Below are 21,940 nucleotides of genomic sequence, written 5' to 3' on the forward strand. Positions count from 1 at the left end.
TTTTTTACATGTTAGCACATATTCATATATTTGGTTCCATCAAAATGCTCTTTGCTTCATATACAATAGATTATACGAAAAATGGAAAAAATTACAATTACGAAAACTAAATTCGAAATTTAAATTTAAAAATCGAAGCGCTTGTCATACGCGGTCACAATAAATCGCCTTTATGTTATGCTTTTTGTGGTATTAAGAATAATACCATTGTGATAAAAAACATTCATCAATAAAACATTTTTAAAAAAACATTTTTTTTAATAATAGTTACTTTGATATAAGTTAGGTAGAAATTTTGTTTGTTTATTTTGTTTATACTTCGTATACAACCTATTGACATGGACTATACATATTTATATTTTGTGTCTACAAATAATAAAGAGCTATACAATTCAATTTCCTATACATTTTTACATTTTTTAATTTAAAATTTTATTGAAAGAAAAAATCATCTATAATTTTGATTGATTTATATTTTTTATATGTTATTTATTATAATATATATAAACAAATAATATATAACAGTATGATGATATGTAATGGAAAGTATTATTTAAATATATTATGTTTTTCAAAATTGAAAACAAAACATGTTTAATTATTTATCATTAAATATTTTTTTATTTTTATTGTCTCATTAATTCAAAATATACTTTCAATATGGACAAGGTTTAAAAGAGATAGCATATAGAAATTCCTTACGAAAGACAGAGACGGAAATAATTTAAACACTTTCGTTTTGTGATTTATTTTAATTTAAACTGTGTTAATTTTTTTCATTTTTACATACAAATATGCTAGGAATTAACGAATACTTTAATTATTGCTTTTCACAGTATTACTGTATTTGATATAACTGAGGCAGTTTATTTTAACAGTCAAATATATACTTTAATTCTATGAGAATAAGGTATAAAAGAACATTCTCTTTTTTGGAAAATTTTATTCGAATATAAGGATATAGAGAGCCGGTTTTAGTTTGGCGATCCTTTCATTGCTTTATGAACTAACAGTATTAAGAATTCCTTTCAAATTAAACTTATACAATTTATAAAACCATTGAAAAAACTATTATTATAACAATTACACAGTGACAGAAAATTATCATTTTGCATGTACTAAATATAATTTAGATATTATCTCGTTATTATTTTGAGTATTAAAAAAAAAAAATAATCGTCTATAATTTCCATAGATAATATTACAATAGTTCCACCAGAGTTTTATAAATCATTGAATCTATGGAACTCATAATACATTTCAGTCATAACGAACCCAAAAAGCCGTCTCTAATCCCCATTATAACAATTGAAGGCACTAAAACCGGCCCTAAACCAGATATAACCAGTATTTGCCACTACTACCGCAACTTGGCCTGTCTCTGTTGCCACAGCGCGTACTTCGCGCAAGCTGTGTCGATCATTTGGTTCATGTGTCTGGTGAGAGATGTCGCTAGTGGGGTGAGGTCGCGTAGCATTTTTTCCTGAGGATAAAATATCGATTAGTTATAAACGAAATATATTTCACTATAGGCACGCATAAGTTATCCAACTGACAAGAATCAATGCTTTGTATTACCCAACCCATAGGGCACCATCAAAAGTGTTCCGACAATGAAAAATTAAATGAAATTATGAAATGTTGAAATGAGGAACTAAATAATGAATAAGAAAATAGATTTAATCACTATTATTAGTTGTTAATTGAAAATATTGAAACCAATTGTTTTCTAAATAGATTTAGGTTATTGTTGAAAATGTCAATACCATCATTCGCGTCTTTTTCGAGAAAAATTTTGTTATATGCGCGACACATACGACCGATAGGATTATGATATGATATGTTGTTATTGTATGCGTCCAGGGTAAATATTCTAGGGTGTCGGTATTTAAAGTTAGTGTTGTTGATGTTGATGGATCTTAAAAGCAAGGGTGAATCAATAACACCGTGTATTATTTTATGCAAATATACTAAGTTATTGCAATCACGACGCATTTCTAGTGTTTGCAATTTAAAATGACTAAGCCTTCACAAATTCACCGCTAGCCATTGTATTTAATATATTAAGTCCCTTTTCATTGTAATTACACTGGTTCATTCATTCTTGGAACACAGTTATATACTACTCCACCTTAATTACACTAATATAATATAAAAAAAGTCTATCTTTACAAGAATACTAAATAAAAAATAAAAACATGATAGCGCGATACAATCTACACACAGAGCCATCTATGGACAAAACTAAGAACTACGAATATATGTAGACACAGCAATAGATATTATTGCTGTTCAGCGGATTAACTATAATTGATGAAAACGATTTATCTCTCATTTTGTTATATGTATATTGTATGTACGTTTCTACGTCGGCTAAGCACTCCGAAACGTAAAGGAAAAATACGAAACACCAGTGATCCCAAGGTCCTATCCGTTAACTAGTTATAACCTTCCCATAGACAATGTCACCGTATGCAATATTAACATGCCTTACACCGTCAGTGCGCCACAGACGTTAGGAACTAAGATGGTAGATTTATGACAATCAATAAGCAAGTGTAACGCTTCTATATTGATTAAAGATTTTTGACTTTGACTTTGATGTTATATCCCATGTGCCTGTCGTTCACTGGCTCATTCACCCTTCAAACCGTAACACAACAATACTAAGTATAGCCGCTTGGAGATAGAATATGTGTTGAGTGGGTGGTACCTGCATATATAAACAAACATATAAGGTCCCCCAGACCTATTTTGGCCACGGCGGTCAATCTCATGAGAGATTAGCCAAATGCGCAGGACATATTGTAGTGCACAAGTGTGTGCGCACACAGGTGTACTCTCTCCCTAGCTGTCATAATCCGATGGGAAGGCAATCCGACACGACTGGAAAGAGTTCAGGCGCAGGACCAACGTGCTTTCTGAGGCACAGGAATGTACACACTTCCAACTTCCAGACTCAGGGCTGCTATTGAGAATTTTTTGACAGAAAACTTTTTATTGGTCCTACCTGGGAATTAAACCCAGAACCTCCGAGTCAGCGGCCTTATATCTAGCCACTAGAACACCGACGCAATCAAACAAACATACATATATATATACACTCACCTCAAAGGGCCTCAATTTAACATTCCTAAACCTAAGCAAAGCCTCGTAGAACTTCTCCGCCCTCGCAGGCGTGTCCTCGGCGTCGTTGCTGGCTCCTGGCTGCGGGAAGCATCTCCACAGCTCCCGCAGCAGTTCGCCGCCCGAAAGGTATAAACGGTTTAGTTCGCTTTTAACGTCTTGAGGAACTAGTTCTGTAAAGAGAAATATACGTTTGTATGAATTAGTTGAATGAAAGTTACTGAATCGAGGTGCCATAATGTTTCTGCTGTTTAGTCTTGGCACAGGAAGTATTTTTTTTTGCAATATATAACTTTAACTAAATGTAAACAGATTACAGAGGCAGTGTTACTCACTGGTTAAACATATGAAATTGATATCTTTTCAAATGGTTTACAACAAATTAGGAAGAATATTATGGTGGGTAAATTAAATAAATATGATGCTAATCCTTCTCTAAAAAGTATTCGCTATTTTATGAACTATTGCTTGCATCGCCAATGTAAGAACCCTGCTGCGAATGTTACCTTGCCACTACCTTTGCTTCCTCCCTTTCCTCATTTTTACTTCTTCTCATCAACTTTATACCAGTCTTGCCATTCCCACCGATCTAATCAATTATCACTTTTACTTGCTCTTTCACTTCTAATCACTCTTATCATCACCTCTGCATATCTTCACTTCTCACCATATGTATCACCTCCACCCACTCTATCACTTCTCACCATTTTCATCACTTCTATCCACCCACTCTAGCATTTCTCACCATTTTCATCACTTCTAGCCCCTCTATCACTTCTCACCATTTTCATCACTTCTACCCACCCACTCTATCACTTCTCACAATTTTCATCACTTCTACCCCCTCTATCACTTCTCACCATTTTCATCACTTCTACTCACCCACTCTATCACTTCTCACAATTTTCATCACTTCTACCCCCTCTATCACTTCTCACCATTTTCATCACTTCTAACAACTCTACCACTTCTCACCACTTTCATCACTTCTACCCACTCTATCACTTTTCACTACTGTCATTACATCTATCCACTCTACACACTCTCATCACTTCGGCACACTCTCACGCTGTCACCACGTAGTAGAGTAGTGCAGTGTACTCACGCGCCATGCAGGCGGCGTGGTGCTGCCGCATGAGCGCCCCGCCGGGGCTGAGCTCGCCCAGCGCGCCCACGGCGGCGGCCGCGCTCACCCGCACGGGGCGCTGGCACTGCTGCCCGCTCGACCACGCCTGCAACGAACACCACTATCTGTTACCATCGGATATATACAACTTGCGGCCGAATGCTCAAACGTCACTTAAATATTTAAATACAACTCAATTATTTGAGACTTAAAAATTCGCACCCACAAACGTCAATTATGACCATCGCTTAAATTTAAGAGCGACTCAAAATAAGTAGCCTAGTGGACACAAAATAAGTAGACTCAAAGTAAATAGCAATAGTCTTAGTTTCTAAGGTTGGGGATGCAGTCACGGTAGCATGCGAAAGCGATCCTGTGGCGCTCCTCGTTAAGACGGAAAGGGTACCGCTAGTTTTTTCGTGGGTATTCCGATGTTCAGGCCGCATTCGGCGGTGTCCTAGGACCGGTAAGCCCCACATACCCCCTCCCCCACACTGTTCCCGTGGGGGAAACGCGTAACGCATTTATCCAACGCTAAAAAAAAAGAAAAGCTTGGGGGCGCATTGACAATGTAAGAGATTGCTTACAGTGCCAATTTCTATAGGCGGTGGTGATAACTTAACCAAGTCGGCCCATTTGTCTACCTACCTACATTAAGCAAAAAATATATGTATACCTCTACTAAGAATTTAAAAAAAAACACCTTAAAATAAATTATCATTATTGCCCACTCACCTGACAGACAGACGCTAGAGCTGATAATGGGGGTGGGTTGTTTGTGCTTGTACTTGACTGGCTTACTTGCGAGGCAGGACCTAATAAATATCTTTCTACCTATAAAAAATATAAAAATGTTCAAAATTTCTAATTTAAAATATTCCATTACATAATGTAATGTTTTCTATATATTAATATATATATATATAATCAATAATAACACATTCAAAACGAATATAAGTGGAAAATCAAACATAATAAATAGCTGACTGCTGGGCTAAGACATTCTCCCCTCTTAAGAAGTTTAGGAGCTTATGCCACCACACAACTCTGATATGGGAAACTAATTATAATCGCAAATTAAACACATTAATCTTAATCTTTGGTTGTCTTATGTTCTTTAACCATTATTTATTATTATTATTATTTATTAATCAAATATTTATCATTGAGTTCATTGCTCTCTATCAATTTACAAACCTCACCTTTGACAATTTCAACTCCTGCGCATCCTGTCTACTACTTATACTATCAAGATCTTCATAATGTAACTTTTCCATTATTCTCTTTTTTTTATCAACGGGTTCCGTTGGATCTTTATCGCTTGTCGGCCTCTTTTCGACACCATTTGTTTCTTTCATACCGTTTTCGACTTTGTTGTTATTTGTTGTTTTACTACTGTTATTACTACTACTATTACTGGAGTTTGTTTTATGACTAGCTTTGAGCACCTGAAAATAAAAAAATAAAATATTTACTTTTATATAATTTGTTTTGTCAACCCTACTTAATGCTTTGTATATTACTATTCCAAGCCTTTACGTATTGGCTGTATGTTGCAATGTCATTTTATTATTCTTTATGACAACATCAATATGAGTTGCATGTCACCCATTGACAACACTTGCTACTTAATCAACAATAAGAATTAACTTTAATACATAGGATGTTCTTATAATTGTTGATAATTTGTTTACTATTACGTTATACATGACATTATAATCAACTTACCATTTAAATTAATATGTAATTTTAATAAAATACTGCTTAAAAGATCAATATTCACCATTATGGAGTGTTGGTTGAATCGTTTTATCATGCTGCGGTGTATTGATGTGCCGTCCTTTTCTTTCTCACCAGAATCTTCCTCGGGCAGGAGTGGGAGAGGTTCCGTGAATTGAGGTAAATCGACCTTGAAAATATTTCAACCAATTTCAAAGTTTATTTAAATAAAGAATTGTAATATTTATTAGTTTAGATAATTATTATAGCGTTACGACTTTTTACACACACAGAAGTTATTCAAAAATATTTAATTGACAACGTATCTTGGCCTACACGATATCATGATTCTGGGGAAGCAAAGTTTTTAGTAGGCAGAGAAATGGTTTTACTATTATGTGATACTAATTTCCGCCCGCGTGTGTGTGTGTGGGGGGGGGGGGGTTATTTAACCTATATCCTTTTCTGTACCCCTGACAATGTATATAAAAAAAATTCATGATGATCGGTCGTAGTTAAGACGTGAAAGCGTAATCATTTTTTTATTAATTTATAATCTTAGTTAGGACTAGTTTGCAACTGGCATGAGTTGCAATGCGCTTTAAATTTGTACGAAAGCTATTCCCATACGAATTACGCTAAAATCCGCGCTCAAATATATACCGATTGTCATAGCGATCGCTTGAACGGTATAGAAGTTAATATGCTACAGCGCCATCTAGTAGCGAGTTACGACAAAGTGAACAGTATAAGAACCTTCACTATGGAAAAATTCATATTATATATGTTCCAACTTTAGTAACCGGTCCAACAGCGTCGAAGTCTATTAATCTTTAACAGACATACCAACATTCACATTATATATTTCACTATGTCGAAAAAACATCGTCAATATATGACGAAATCGGACTCAAAAATCAATGTAAAATTTTTATTGGACAGATGCAACTGAAATCAAAAATATTATATACACACTAACATCACACGTCGTGGATTCGCCGTGGATAATATCCGAAGATGGCCCATTGGTTAAAACGCGTGAATCTTAACCGATGATCGTGGGTTCAAGCCCGGGCAAGCACCACTGAATATTCATGTGCTGTATTTGTGTTTATAATTTATCTCGTGCTTGATTCTCGTGCTTGGTGAAGGAAAACATCGAGAGGAAACCTGCATGTGTTAATTTCATTGAAATTATGCCACATGTGTATTCTACCAACCCACAATGGAGCAGCATGGTGGAATAAGCTCCAAACCTCAAAAGGGAGAGGAGGCCTTAGCCCAGCAGTGGGACATTAACAGGCTGTTACTGAATATCGGAGTTAATTCGGATTGGTTAATAACAGCGATAGACGACTCCAATAGGAGTAAAGACAATTAAACAACTTTGGCCTTCAATTGACGTGACGTCATTGGTGGAGATCTAATGTAGTCTATCATATATGAATTAGTAATGAATTCGTAAAAAAAATACGTTTTAAATTGTTATCAGAAATTTAAATAAAATTTAAAGTGGATATAACTTATATCCAGTGGAATATATTTTATTAAAATTACGCTTTTGACTTTCACACATATATACGAGCCGATTGGCGTGGTTGGTGGATGCTTGCCTTTCACGCCGAAGGTTATAGGTTCGATTCCCACCCAGGACAGACATTTGTGTGCATAAACATGTCTGTTTGTCCTGAGTCTGGGTGTAATTATCTATATAAGTTTGTATTTACAAATGAAAAGTATGTAGTATATCAGTTGTCTGGTTTCCATAGCACAAGCTTTGTACAAGCTTAATTTGGGATCAGATGACCGTGTGTAAAAATGTCCCAGGATATTATTATTATTATATTCTGCTCTTGAAATATAGTATATTTACTTACTGTTAGATCCAATGTGGTATGTTTCATAGCGGACGCGATAGCTTGATCATCCATTTTGGCACATTCACCGAATAAATCTTTACTGGACGATGATGCTATACGATCTCTGTGAAATAAATAAAAAAACTGAATAAAATTTACCTCGAGCTTTATTATATAGTATATCTAGTAACTAAGAAATGTGGGAAACTGAACTGTCTAATGTAAAAATAAAGGCTGCGTAAAATACAATGTCATTTATGCCTTATAATATGTAATAATTTAATTTTGTTATATGAATATAAACAAAAAAAAATATGTTTTCACATATTCTTTGTATAAAAAAATATATTTAAAAATAAACAAAAAAATATATAAGAAAAAAAAAATCTATGCCTCCAGAGAGATTTGAACTCTCGACCCCTGGTTTACAAGACCAGTGCTCTAACCCCTGAGCTATGGAGGCTCCAGTAGTTGTACCGAAAATGTGAATTTATTTTTAAAAACAACTGTACAACTGTTTTTATATTCATATAAATATTTTAAAAAACCCAAATAATTAATTATCTCCCTAAGTGAAAATAAAAAAGTGAAAAATATTGATCTCCAAAAAAGTTACGTTAACTTAAGATATTTTTGTAGTTTGCAATTAAAATTAACCTTTGAATAAAAAATCCAATCGAGTTATTTCAAATTTTAAGAACATTTTATGTTTTTTTTTTTTTCGCTGATATATAATTAGAAATTTGACTTTTGCTGAAGCAATTTTTAGAGCAAATTTGAAGTGGTACACCTCAACATTCTTATCGATGCCCTGTGATGACAACACACTGATACAAGTTTCACAATGCCATTGACGAGTCAATGCAACTTACTTTGAACATATTACACGAATATATTTTCAACATATATAAGGGAATTATAACAAAAAAAAAATTTAATATATAAAAATACCTGTGAAAATAATGTGATTGAAAAAACTTGGTCCAGAACTCAGCTTCTGTCATTTTATTGGGTACATAGTCTATATGTTTCTTCCTAACAGCAGGATATGTTTTGAATATTGCATCTATGATGTCCTGTGTTAGATTATATTTTAGGCCATTGCATCCGTCTGTCTGCGGTTGTATATCTGCTAAGAATGCTCCGGAGACACCTGTAAAATAACCAAATATGGGACATTATTATCCTATTTTGTTAAAAAAAGGAGGTATCACCAACACAAACTCATGCACACATATAAAAAGAAAGAATAACATGCACATACCATACACATACAAGCAACATAATGGGCATTACACACATTAGCAGTGAATTTATTTATTTATTTTTGAGAAACAGAAAATTTTAGTTTTAATCATATATAATACAATATTGAATTGCATATACCAGTTCAGTTTTCTTTAAAAAAATTTATAACCATATAAAGTATAAAATCTAAATAAATGTTATTTATGAATAATCATTTAAGTAAAATCGCAGTTGTTTTTTTATATGAAATTACGTAATAACATAAATACATCAATATCTTTAGGTACTTTTTATAAGTGAAGCAAGAATGTTGTAATATTGTCGTTACAAGCATATTTAGTTTCTACAAAGAGGACATGAAATGAGTATTTCATATGCATTAACTATGCAGCAGGGATTTTTAATTTTGTCTATTATTTAATATAAACCATTGAGATATATTTCAGAAATGAGATATTTAAAAAAGCATATATTTAGTATATATGTTAAAAGTATAATTATTAATAGAAATACTAATTGACTTTTCACAAAAATTGAATACCTATTTCATACTTGAAGTTGATTTTACTTACCGGCCTCTTGTTTCATATTAGTTGATTCAGTATAATGTTTCAAAGTGGGTGTATTCCAGTATTCCTCACTATTTATTACTTTCGATATCACTAAGTCTTCATATAAATGCTTTAAGGTTGGATGAAGTGACAGCAGTCTATGATAAATAAAACATGAAATATTAGATTCTGGAAATTCAGTTCATTCTATCTAAGTTTGAATATATAATAATAGTATGAAGTATGATTAAATTTATATGAAGTGCCTATATAATATGATATGGGAATAGAAGGCATAGACAAACATATTTGATTTGCAATAAATTTTACCATCTTTATTTAATCATGTGATATGCAATGAATGCTATGATGGATTACAAGTTGGCACTGAATTAGACTCTGGTCATCAGGATATCCAGAAATCTAATTTGAATATGAAAATTTTCCTTACAATTATTTCTAAAAAAAAATTATAATGTTCCTCTGACCAATTTTGGCTAAATTAAATTTACCTAGATTTCATCTCTAATTCTCCATCTATCTGTCTCTTGAATTTAGGTAAGAGGTTTTGAAGTAGCATTTTAACTTGGTCCCTATCTTTCGCCTGAGCATCGGCTCCAGCTGGGTTAACAAAATGAAATGTTGAACATGTTCCGTCATGAAGGACTACTTGCAGCTGCACCTTTGGCTTGCCAGCAGGAGAGATTTTTTGAGCTGCAAAAAGAAAATATAATAATAAATATAATTTCAAAATCAAATTCGGTTACCTTTTATTAACACAATAAAATTTACTATAGTTTCTTACTTGCATACATTAAAAACTATGTTTTATATTCAATATATTTTAGTAAAGAATGATATTATGATCAGACCTTGTATGATCGATCGACAAATCCATAATTTCAAATTAAATTTTATCGAGCTATTTTCTACTTACTTTTAATATCTGCATACTTATGTGATACAGCGACTGTGTCGCGATTTTCCATCATCCAAGCCAATCTTTGATTCATCACATATAAAGTACCATCTCCTTTTTTATACCTAACATGACCCACACTTAATAATACATCTTCTGACGACGTAGTCATTTTGATGATGTGATAAAAGTTTTCTCACAAATAATTTACCAAACAACTTGGAAATGTACTGAGTCCTGTAATGCCTAGGTATAAATCTTCATTTTCTTTAAAATCACTTATTAGCATTGATAAATGCTTTTTTCTACAGATTTCAATTTGTTTCCTATGTCTAAGAATATAAAAACAGTGTTCGGTGTACAAAAATGTTAAATTATTTACGAAATTGTATCTATGAAAAGCACATCGTCAGAAAACCATTTGCGGTTTTGTTTGACGTACTGTCAAATCAGCCCGAAGAAGTGTTCGGTGTTGCTACAAAATTGTAACTAATTACCGTTACATTGAAAAATATTTTGTCAGTTAAGTTATTATTTAATTATTTTTTTAAACGGCTAAAATTAGGGATTCAATTATGTATCGGCTAACCGATTATATTTGTCACAATATCGATAGTTATATCAAGTTATTCGAGGTACTTTTAGTGTACACAAACATATCCCACATACCAAATCAAAAGATTTTCACTTCTAATTATTTTATGATATGATATTTATGCAAGGAGCTTTCTTAAATTTATATATAGTGACAATAATAATCTGCCGGACCGATTTTGGCGCAGTTGGCTAATTTCAAGTGAGACTAACCAACTGCATGGGACATATTATAGTGCGCAAACACAGTGCACCCTCTATTCCCTCACTAAAATAGAACGGCAATCCGACACGACTGGAAAGATTTCAGGCGCAGGACTAACGGCTTAACGTACTTTCCAAGGCACGGGAGTGTGAGTGACACACTTTCAATTTCCAGACTCCGAGCTGCTATTGAAAATTTGCGACAGAATAACCTAATAACTTTTTATTGCTCCGACCCGGAATTTGAATCCAAGAATCTCGGGGTATGGGGCCTTATATCTAGTATCTAGTACTAGACCAACGAAGCAGTCAAAATGACATCCATATCTAAATATTGCATATGTAACTTTCAGAGCTCAGTTTTTAATTCTTTGTTTTTGTTAATAATCTGCAAGAACTCTTGTTCATTGTCATCTTTTTCTTTTACAATTGATCACACTATGTTCTAGAGGCCTTTAGTTCCTGGAGTGTCAGCTGGAATTGTTACTACGCCTGACACGCCTTGGTATTGCGGCTATTTGTTAATAAGAGGTTAAATAAGGGAACTTTTCAAAATTGAATTCGTTACCTGCGTAATGTCAGACGACGAACACAACACTAGAAAAAAACACCATAAGCACTACTTATTAATTAATTACAATTAATTTTAATTATTTTTAAATTGATCGGGTGAAGTAACTCAAACCGCATCTTCATCCGTATGAAATTCATTTGACAAAAGTCCTTGTTCGACTTTTTTATGAAAAAAGATTAAGTGATTGTAAATTATAGATAAACAGTAATTCCATTATTAAGAAGTGGCGAAAATCTTTTGACCGACCGTTTTGGAGACCGTTGGCTTGCAATGCAAAAGTTCGATCTCACGACACAAATTTCTGAAAAGGCTCTGTCTGTTTTAATTAGTAAAAACCCATAAACCTTGAAATCGCTATTTGTTTTCAATTTTATACTTGAAAATACTAACATTTTCAAGTTTTGAATTGAAGGTTTTGCACAGAAACTTTCATCCACGAATGTAATAAAGTGAATTATATTTACACATTAGGATAGGAATTATTAAAAACAATTAAAATCGTCACTTAATAATTTTTGAATATATTTTACAAATTTATTCTTAATTCAACAATTTATTTCTTTAAAGTCAACAAATGTATTTAAACAAATATCTTATTTTGTATTATGTATTAAAACCGTTAAATAATAAGCCAGATATGAGACAGGAATAGGGTAAATAAATATTAACTTGTTGTCTCTAATTACCTTTGCCCCCTTTAATAGCTCATTTACACAGGCGTGCTCTTGATTTGCCTCAGCACCCGGCGATTTGTTCAGGAGTAAATATGGTATCGTATAATTATTTAGTTAACCTTCACGATAAATGATTCACTTAAAATTGTTAAATATTTATTTATCAAAAGAATATAAATCAATAAATCATGAATTTATTCGTTTATATAAAGTTCTAAAGTAGATCTTTATATAAACGAACTTTTTAGATTTTAAATATTATTATAAATAATATTTGATATCTAAAAATATAAACAAAAGTGCATGATATTTTTATGCATGAACGCATCGTTATTAGACCGCCATTTTATTTATTATTGCCTTGCAACACCTAACATTGACAACCCAAAATGCAATCATGGCGCACGGGGCACTGTGTTTGTAGAATGCTGAGAAGTTTTTACGTAAACACTTCGCTATTTTGCATTGTAATCCTTAAAACTGTTATAATAAATTACCCGTGACTTTTGAATATTGTAGCAAAGCATACATGTGTGTTCTAAACTTGAAGTTTCCACCTGTTTGCGATATCGTCTCTGTACTACTAGACACTTGCAGGTATGAAAATCATGAGATTTGCTGTTTTAGCTATCCCGTCGTATGTACAGATATCGGGACGTAAAGTGGATCTGTTTATTGTGGTCAGCAAATTGCACATACTTTATTTGAACGTTGTTTTGCCGTATTCATTTATATACTCATTTGTTCCAGATAAATTTGTTGGTGTCATAATGTCAGAGGCGTACGCCCGTGAGATATTACGAAGGAATGTTGCGCAAATATGTCAAACTATAGGATGGAATGGTATAAACTCAACTCCACTCGATATTCTAGTTCATGTTCTGGAAAAATACATTTGCACATTGGGAACACAAGCCAACAGATACGCCGAACAATTCAATAGGACTGAACCAAATTTACATGACTTAGGGTTAGTGTTTCGTGATCTTCATATCCAATTACCAGACCTAGCAGAGTATACTCGCAGTGTACCACCTGTACCGCCACCTGTCAAAACAGAAAAGTTTCCCAAACCAAAAGAGTCTAATTTAAATTTTTTGAAGCCTGGCAGTCATGAGGTTGTTACAAGGCCTATGCATGTCCATGAACACTTACCTCCTATGTACCCTGAAAAAGAACGGGATACACCAGTTGTTGCAGGTACTGTTGAAATCCGTCAAAATGGCATTGACCACATTGACAGTAATGCAACATGTACAAGTCCCGAAATATCAGTCACAGATAGTCCAGAGAAGCCGAAAGACATATTTAAAAGACCAATTGATCCAGTCTCATTACCAAATAGTAAAAGGCCGAGGTTACGATTGGAAGAAGAAGAAAGAACTAGGGAAATTAGTAGTGTCATGATGACAATGTCTGGTTTTCTTTCCCCAGCAAGGGAAGGTAAACTGCCTGAAGCTCGACCTCCCACAATTGTTTCTGAGAAACATCACGACAAACACAAAGCAAACTCTCACCACTCCAATGCATCGAAAGTACCTATATTAGAAAAAGGCGATAAAAAATCTAAGAAAAATAAATTATTGAATGGTAAGATAATGAAAAGTAAACGAAAAGATAAAAGTCATAAGGGTGAAAGTAGTAAATCTAGGGATAGTAATAAATTGGAGAGGTTTCCACCAGGATATCCAATTAAAACTAAAGATGTACATCCAACTCATCATAATCATGTTACAATGCCAGCGCCAAGGCCATTGCCACAACCAGCAAAGCCTTCCATGCCACCACCACCATCAGTACCAACATCTGTTATTTCAGAACCTTTAAGGCCTGTTATCAAACAAGAACCTGTAGATTCACCTTCACCTGCACCTCGATCTTCAACTATTCTTGGTGAGGATGCAATACCTGTTCCAAGAAAAATACCTATTTCAAAATCTCCACTTGTATCTAATTCTTTACCTGTAAATAAACATTCAACTTCCACAAATTCACTAATTCCAGAAGTAGAAATAAAGAAAGAAGTTATTGAGGAAGAAGAAAAGTTGGCTTCACAGCCAGATAGATCAAAAATAAATATATTTAAAAGAATATCGAACAAATCTAAAGAAGATAAGAGTATTTCAGAGGTTGTCCCTGACAAACTGTTAACACAATCTGATCCAATGATCTCAAGATTGCATAATTCAGCTCCTGTAAGTGAAAACATTAGAGTAAAGAGTGAAGAATTCATTATGAACAATAACAATAGTCCTGTAGATTTGTCAAAAGAAATAGATATAAGATCACATGAAATCATAAATATTGATGATGACTCAATGGACACACACCCTATTCCACAGTCTAGAGCCCTGCCTACCGAATCTAGACCAGCTGGCTTATCGATCAATAAGTCGCTACAATTACCATATTCCAAAGAAGTAGCTAGTGTCAGTCCAAAAATGAAAAAAGAAAAGAAACATAAAGACAAAAAAGAGAAAGCAGCAAAATTAGAAGCAAAACTTAAGAAACAGCAACAACAGTTAGCTTTTGAAATGGTACAAATGGCTGAGAAAAAGAAGATGAAATTGACAAACGAAAAGTCACCTAAATCAAGTAGGCCAAAGAATGAATCAAAACTACCACAAATGCCACCTGGATTTCCATTCTTTCCTACAATACCACCAGGACGCTTAATGCCAGGTCCAGGTTTAATTCCCGGGAGTGACTTTCTTGCAGGCCTAGCGAATAATCCAGCATTAAGAGGTTTACAATCACCAAATTTATTAAGTAATCCATTTGCTTTGGGAGCAGGAGGCCCAGGACTTATTCCAGGTCCTAGTTTTTTACCTGGTGGTCTTGGTCCTGGTAATTTAAATCATCTAATGCCAATGGGTAATTTCCCTCATACATCTCGGTCGTCATCAGTGAAAATACCACCGATGCTTCGACGCCCTAGTTTGGAAGTCATACCTGTCGATAACGAAGAGGAAAGACTGATGCGCAAGTCACCTATGATGGGTCGTGATAAAGATCGTCATGATAAGCACAAATCACCAACCATTCCAAATATTTTGCAGAAACCAAAATCAAAATCTAGCAAAGATCATAAATCAAGTATATATAAAATGCCTCCTGTACAACCTGATATAACAATTGAGCTTAATCCTCCTAAAGTTGAACAAGTTCGACACGAACCGCCAAGAGAACCTCACCAACCAGCACGATTGCCGTCGCCGGACCCAGAGGAACCCGCGCCAAATCCTGAACCTGACCCAATTCCTGATCCGCAACCTGTTAAAGTTATAGCTCCTGTTATTTCTCAATCAAGAGAAATTGATAATTTAGAAAAGAAAAAGGATAAATCACATAAAAAAGAGAAACGTGACAAAGATGGTGTGAAAATTAAAAAGAAAAAAGATAAAAAGGATAAAAATAAGGACAAGTCTGAAAAGAAAAAAGAAAAAGAGGACCGACAAGAAATAAAAGATAAGATAAAGAAAGAAAAAAAGGATAAAAAGAAAGAAAAAGCAGTAGATGGTTTGGTACCTAAATTAACTCTTAAAATTGGTTCTTCCAACTCGAATTCGCCTATGCCTCCTAGTTCGCCTGATATATTTAAGTTAAATATAAAGCCCGTTGTAAAAAAAGAAGAAAGTTCATCTCCCATAAAGGATGAAGCTGTATCCCGCGAACATAGTCGGTCTCCAGAGTTAGCTCAAATTTCCGCGCTGGTAACAAGACCGCCAAAACAAAAACATTCTAAGCATAATCACATAGCTGAGTCGGAACCGCAATCATCTTCACCTCCGCTTGCTTCGCCACCAAGAAAAAATCGTCCACCTTCAAGTCATTCAAAGTACAAGAGAATACTTTTCAAGCCTATAGCAAAGAAAGGACTCGGCGATAGCTATGAAGACGAATCTGCGTCTATATCAGAGGAGCCAGCGGCAATGGCTCCTGCTCAGGCGTCTGCGCCTGCGCCTGCCTCAGCGCCGACTCCTACGCCTACGCCTTTAGATAAACCTAGTGGACCATTGCCAACACCTTATTATGTGGATGAACAAGGTAACAAAATTTGGGTTTGTCCTGCTTGTGGTAGACCGGACAATGGCTCACCTATGATAGGTTGTGATGGGTGCGACGGTTGGTATCATTGGATTTGTGTAGGCATTACGGAAGAACCAGGAGCAACGGAAGACTGGTTCTGTAAGTCATGTCGTGCTAAGCGTGCCGCTTTGGTATTGGCCGGTGTTGCCTCCGGCAAGAAGCGAGGCCGGAAACCAAAAGGAGAAAAAATCAGAGACTGTCATTGACTGTCGGACTTTTTGTTGTTACTGAGATTAGTTTTAATTAATCCGTTCGATAGACGTGAATAAATGGATTGCGAATATTGTTAATGGATTATTGTTGAATGATATCATGCAGATACGTTTCATCATTTATAATGTTATATCATAGGCTAGAATTAAGGATAGATAATAATTGAATATTGACATAAAATGTTGAACATAAAATAGTATAGGTACATGTATTAATTACCATAATTTTAATTATTTTGTTAAATTTCTTATTTCTCGTTCGCTCGGTTAGATCAAGTTTAATGAGAATGCGGGCGTGTTGTACACATCTCGCATGTAAACATAGAGGTAATATAAGATTCTTTTTATATTGTACAAAAAACTGAATTTACTTAAGAAATTGGTGATGTATAAAGTAATGTAGTGAATATTTAAATAAACAGAAAGAAGGCTGGATGTAAGTTCAGCCAATATTTGAATATTTTCATATTATAATTTTAATATAACCCTGTTTTTTTTTGTTGAATTTGTTCCTTCTAAACTATGTACAGGGCTAGCACAATCTCGCATTACCCTCTTGCTCTAAGCGGATCATCAAAATCTCGCGCATTTGAATCTACAATAGCGCGAAGGTGCTCGTCCTAACTCGATAATTTACATGAAGACGGGAGGTAAATGTAAATTTTTTGATTTCAGCCAGTGGCCAATTAAATATATTGGTACTCGAAAATGTAGTAAATTATTTGAATCCTTCATGCAAAACAAAAACTACCATTTAGCAGATTTTATTTATTTTATAAAACAATTGCATTGCATACAAAAAGCTGTTATCGGTCGGAGAAATGCAATAAGTATGTACTGATTAAATATTAATGTTTATTTTCGTATTTTTTTTTTTATTAATAACAAACGTCTTTTATTCTTTTAAAAGTTATTTTTTATAACATACTGCATTAAGCCAAATATAAATTTGTTCATTCTTTATTTAAACAAAAAGCCTTAAATCTTAAGGTAATTTATTTATTTCACATAAACTGACTAAAAACTCAACAATCTATGTACTACATAAAATAGCTTAATTTTTACTAGGGCTTGTTCCTGATGGTATGCTGTCTGGCGGTGGTGTGGAGGGTTGCTTCTCTTTATTCCAATCTTTTAACCCTTCAGGCAAAGTTGTGTCTTCATCCAGTGAACCAGTACCTTCAACAAATTCTTCGTAAGTACTCTTTTCTGGGAATGGTCTAGGACCTAAGAGTTCAATCATGTCGTCCCTGCTTAAAATTTCTTGTTTCAATAGCCTTTCAGCAACTCTCTCTATATTTGCTTTATGTTTTGTCAACAATTCGGTGGTATGTTTGTGTGCAGTATTTATTAAATCTCTCACTTCTGAATCAATCAACTCTGCGGTTTTTTCTGAATATGGTTTATCAATGACCATTTCGCCAGGTTGTGGCATTTCAAATGAAACATTACCTACTTTAGCATTCATACCATAATGTACTATTTGGGCGTATGCGCTTTGGGTTATTTTTTTAAGGTCGTCTTGGGCGCCTGTTGTAATTCTACCGAAGAAAATCTCTTCGCTGACTCTTCCACCAAGAGTCATGCACATTCTATCAAAAAGTTGTTCCTTGCTATACAAATACTGTTCCTTTGGTAGATATTGTGCATACCCAAGTCCTTTGCCTCTTGGGATAATCGACACTTTTAACAATGGATCTGCATGTTGTAAGTACCATCCTGCAACAGCATGTCCTGCCTCATGATAAGCAACTATTTTTCTTTCATCGGGTTGCAGTACATTCGATTTCTTTTCCATACCTGCCACTACTCTTTCTATAGCTTGTTCAAAGTTCTTCATTGTAATGTCATTAGCTAACTCTCTCGCAGCTATAAGTGCTGCTTCATTGCATACATTAGCTATGTCTGCACCCGTGAATCCTATAAATAGAAATGATTACAAATTAGAACAAGTGGAGAAAAAAAAAAAAAGCCGAGATGGCCCTGTGGTAAGAATGCGTGAATCTTAACCGATGATCGTGGGTTCAAACCCGGGCAAGCACCACTGAATTTTTATGTGCTTAATTTGTGATTATAATTCATCTCGTGCTTTACGGTGAAGGAAAACATCGTGAGGAAACCTGCATGTGTCTAATTTCACTGAAATTCTGCCACATGTGAATTCTACCAACCCGCATTGGAGCAGCGTGGTGGAATAAGCTCCAAACCTTCTCCTCAAAAAAGAGGAGAGGAGGCCTTTAGCCCAGCAGTGGGACATTCACAGGCTGTTACGGTACAAATTAGAACAAAAAAACATATTTATATTATTGTTTTGGATTTATATACATATATCAAATAAATTAGGGAATAAATTATTGAAAGTTATTTATACATTTTTTTAATATACATATAGTATAATACAGTAGTAGTAATATAGTGTTTTTAACCGGATTTTACTTATTAGAATATTATTGAAATTCTATTTTTAAAAGTTTTCTCAAGTGAAGACATGGTCATAAGCACCTAGACAACAATGTAGTATTATTTAGGTGGCCCTTTAGTTAGTCTGCTTAACTGGTTAATTGAGTACTGATTACTAGCTTCGTTTTTAAAGGGTCAGCTAGTCTATCAGCACAATGGACACAATATCTTCTGTATATATATATATCTAAATTACTTAATTATCAAGCTTGGTGGTGCATTGGGGACATAAAGGATGTTTAATATTACTTATAGTGCCAATGACATCAGGTTGCCCATTTGCAAGATGAACTACTTATTTGAAATTTAAAAAAATATATACAATAAACATAGGCTAATGTTATGGCTAGTACCAAAAATAAATAACTAATAAAGTAATTTTTTTAGCTAAGAAGATTTTTAATATTTGAATCTATACTAAATAGATTTTTTCATTATAATGTAAGTTGTGTCATATCTATCGACTAAAAATTTTTTAGTAACCAACCTGGAGTTAATGCAGCCATTTTACGAGCCAAGTTATCTTTATTTATTGTGGTCTTTAAAGGTGACAGGTGGACTTTGAAAATTGATGCTCTGCCTTTAATATCTGGTGCTGGTACAAAGATCTGTCTATCAAATCTACCCGGTCTTAACAAGGCTTTATCTAAAATGTCAACCCTGTTAGTAGCAGCCAAAACTACAACATTTATTGTTGTATTAAAGCCATCCATCTCAACAAGTAGTTGATTTAATGTATTTTCCTGTTCAGAATGACCACCAAAGCTTCGGCCACCCCTCTTTCTGCCCACAGCATCTATTTCATCAATAAAGAGAATGCATGGTGCATGTTTACGGGCCATAGAGAACATGTCCCTAACTCTCGATGGACCCACTCCAACAAACATTTCCAAAAACTCAGAACCTGATACTGTGATAAAAGGAACATTTGCTTCTCCCGCTGTAGCTTTAGCCAGTAAAGTTTTTCCGGTACCAGGAGGGCCAGTAAGTAAAGCTCCTTTAGGAATTTTTGCTCCTAAGTCAATGTATTGTTGTGGATTTTTCAAGAAATTAACAAATTCCATTATCTCTATTTTAGCTTCTTCACACCCAGCTACATCTTGGAATTTTACACCAATATCTGTGGGATTTATAAGTTTTGCAGTTGACTCCATCACCCCCCCAAAGAGACCACCACCCTTTCGGCCACCTCTGCCCATCATGTCCGCTGATCTCCTCATCATATAGATTAAAAAACCAATTATCAGTAAGGTTGGCAACATTCCAGTTAAGCTTGCTGCTTCAACCTCAGTCTTGTAGATAACAGGAACAAAGTTAGGTGGCTCAATACTCATTTCAATTTGTGCGTTTTCTAAATTTCTTTCAAATGAATCAACACTTCCAATTGCAAACCAGATAACCTTTCCTTCAAGAGCAGAACCTTGTAATCTTACTCGAACCCATTTCTTATTTATAACTTCTAATTTTTCGACAAGTCCCTTATTAAGATATAAATTAACAAAGTCGCGCCAGCTTATTTCTCTGTATCGTAGTTCAAAGTAAGCTATGGATGCTAGTAAAGTAACAATTCCCATAGCGCCAAACATCATCCATTTTTCTCTATCTGGGCCTTCATAACCACTACGACCAGGACCTCTTCCACCTCCTGAAGAGCCTGAGAACATATTCATGTTCCATTTATCTTGAGGTGAGCTCGATTTAGGGCTAGGCGGTGTACTTTTCGACGGTGCGGGTGATGCATCTGTTTCAGGCTTTTTTGCTTGTTTTTGGCTACCCTCGGGTTGAAAATATTTTTCAAATCCTTTGGGAGGCTTTTTGCAAAATTCGTACCATTGATTCAATACAGAATCAAGAGCCGGAACACCAATGGGTTGAAATTTATGTCCATTGAAATGTAGTTTCGATAGTTGTGTTTGCGTAAGCCTGAGACCCTTCCACATACTGTTGTTACGGTATTTATTATTTACAATAATTATTTTATTGAAATATTTTGCAATAAGTTGGATTATTATGTCACAAAAATTGTCAGAAACTACATAAGTCTCCACAAAACATGGTTAAAAATATCTGTCAATACTGGTAAGATTAGTGTTGCACATTGCACAAGAAAAATGATTATCTCGTCAGTCATACATAATGTCAAAAATGTTTTGTTATCTGTATTAATTTTTACTCCATAGGAACTAAGTTTTTATGTTTTTAACTGTTTTTTTTTTATTTTTATGCAGAGATTATATATTATCACTTTATTTAGTTATGTAGCCTGCAAACTTTTTGATATTATTAACTTTAAAAAGTTCCTATTAAACTAAAATATTTTAATAAAAAATAAATAAGCAGCTAATAAATCAAACATGGTTTCATAATCAAATTTATACAACATATGAAATAGTCATATAAAATATAATTTAGTATTTTAGGTACATAATAACCGGTATTTATTAATATTAAATTTACGTAAAATTTCTATCTATACAAATAAATAATATTTGTGTCCATCTTAAAATGTTGTGTCCATCTTAAAAATAATCAACTAAATAATCTCTTTTTAAGTTAATATGGCTATTTGTGAAATACCAGCCATT

General features: G+C 34.1%; 3 protein-coding genes and 1 non-coding gene across 4 annotated transcripts; 1 reads left to right on the forward strand and 3 right to left on the reverse strand.

The window, feature by feature from the left end:
* Positions 1-643: 643 nt before the first annotated feature.
* LOC126776338 (general transcription factor IIH subunit 1) lies at positions 644-10,969 on the reverse strand. The gene is made up of 11 exons (XM_050498793.1): positions 10,567-10,969; positions 10,142-10,343; positions 9,651-9,787; positions 8,782-8,983; positions 7,849-7,954; positions 6,036-6,161; positions 5,455-5,700; positions 4,988-5,086; positions 4,232-4,358; positions 3,109-3,299; positions 644-1,483 (listed from the first exon to the last, which is right to left on the reverse strand). The coding sequence occupies exons 1-11, from the start codon at positions 10,718-10,720 to the stop codon at positions 1,361-1,363; spliced, it is 1,713 nt and encodes a 570-aa protein (XP_050354750.1). The 5' UTR covers positions 10,721-10,969; the 3' UTR covers positions 644-1,360.
* Trnat-ugu (transfer RNA threonine (anticodon UGU)) lies at positions 8,221-8,293 on the reverse strand. Its single transcript has one exon. It is a non-coding gene; the product is annotated as a tRNA-Thr (tRNA).
* A 2,022-nt stretch (positions 10,970-12,991) lies between the features above and the next one.
* Positions 12,992-17,753, forward strand: LOC126776309 (transcription initiation factor TFIID subunit 3). The gene is made up of 2 exons (XM_050498723.1): positions 12,992-13,191; positions 13,345-17,753. The coding sequence occupies exon 2, from the start codon at positions 13,365-13,367 to the stop codon at positions 16,887-16,889; it is 3,525 nt and encodes a 1,174-aa protein (XP_050354680.1). The 5' UTR covers positions 12,992-13,191; positions 13,345-13,364; the 3' UTR covers positions 16,890-17,753.
* Positions 17,754-17,878: 125 nt separating this feature from the next.
* Positions 17,879-21,459, reverse strand: LOC126776322 (AFG3-like protein 2). Its single transcript, XM_050498762.1, has 2 exons — positions 19,843-21,459; positions 17,879-18,815 (listed from the first exon to the last, which is right to left on the reverse strand). Exons 1-2 carry the CDS (start codon positions 21,293-21,295, stop codon positions 17,950-17,952), a joined length of 2,319 nt encoding a protein of 772 aa, XP_050354719.1. The 5' UTR covers positions 21,296-21,459; the 3' UTR covers positions 17,879-17,949.
* Between the last annotated feature and the right edge of the window lie 481 nt (positions 21,460-21,940).

The sequence above is a fragment of the Nymphalis io genome, chromosome 20 (genome assembly GCF_905147045.1).
Source record: "Nymphalis io chromosome 20, ilAglIoxx1.1, whole genome shotgun sequence".
Taxonomy (NCBI): domain Eukaryota; kingdom Metazoa; phylum Arthropoda; class Insecta; order Lepidoptera; family Nymphalidae; genus Nymphalis; species Nymphalis io.

What these genes read in the sequence shown, in the direction of transcription:
- LOC126776338 (XM_050498793.1), bottom strand. Translation starts at nt 10,720, where the DNA reads ATGACTACGTCGTCAGAAGATGTATTATTAAGTGTGGGTCATGTTAGG. An exon ending in AGGAGTTGAAATTGTCAAAG is followed by an intron (nt 5,087 to 5,454) that starts GTGAGGTTTGTA and finishes TATTTTTTATAG; the next exon opens with GTAGAAAGATATTTATTAGG. An exon ending in TTAAATTGAGGCCCTTTGAG is followed by an intron (nt 1,484 to 3,108) that starts GTGAGTGTATAT and finishes TTTTATCCTCAG; the next exon opens with GAAAAAATGCTACGCGACCT.
- LOC126776309 (XM_050498723.1), top strand. Translation starts at nt 13,365, where the DNA reads ATGTCAGAGGCGTACGCCCGTGAGATATTACGAAGGAATGTTGCGCAA.
- LOC126776322 (XM_050498762.1), bottom strand. Translation starts at nt 21,295, where the DNA reads ATGTGGAAGGGTCTCAGGCTTACGCAAACACAACTATCGAAACTACAT. An exon ending in AATGGCTGCATTAACTCCAG is followed by an intron (nt 18,816 to 19,842) that starts GTTGGTTACTAA and finishes TTCTATTTATAG; the next exon opens with GATTCACGGGTGCAGACATA.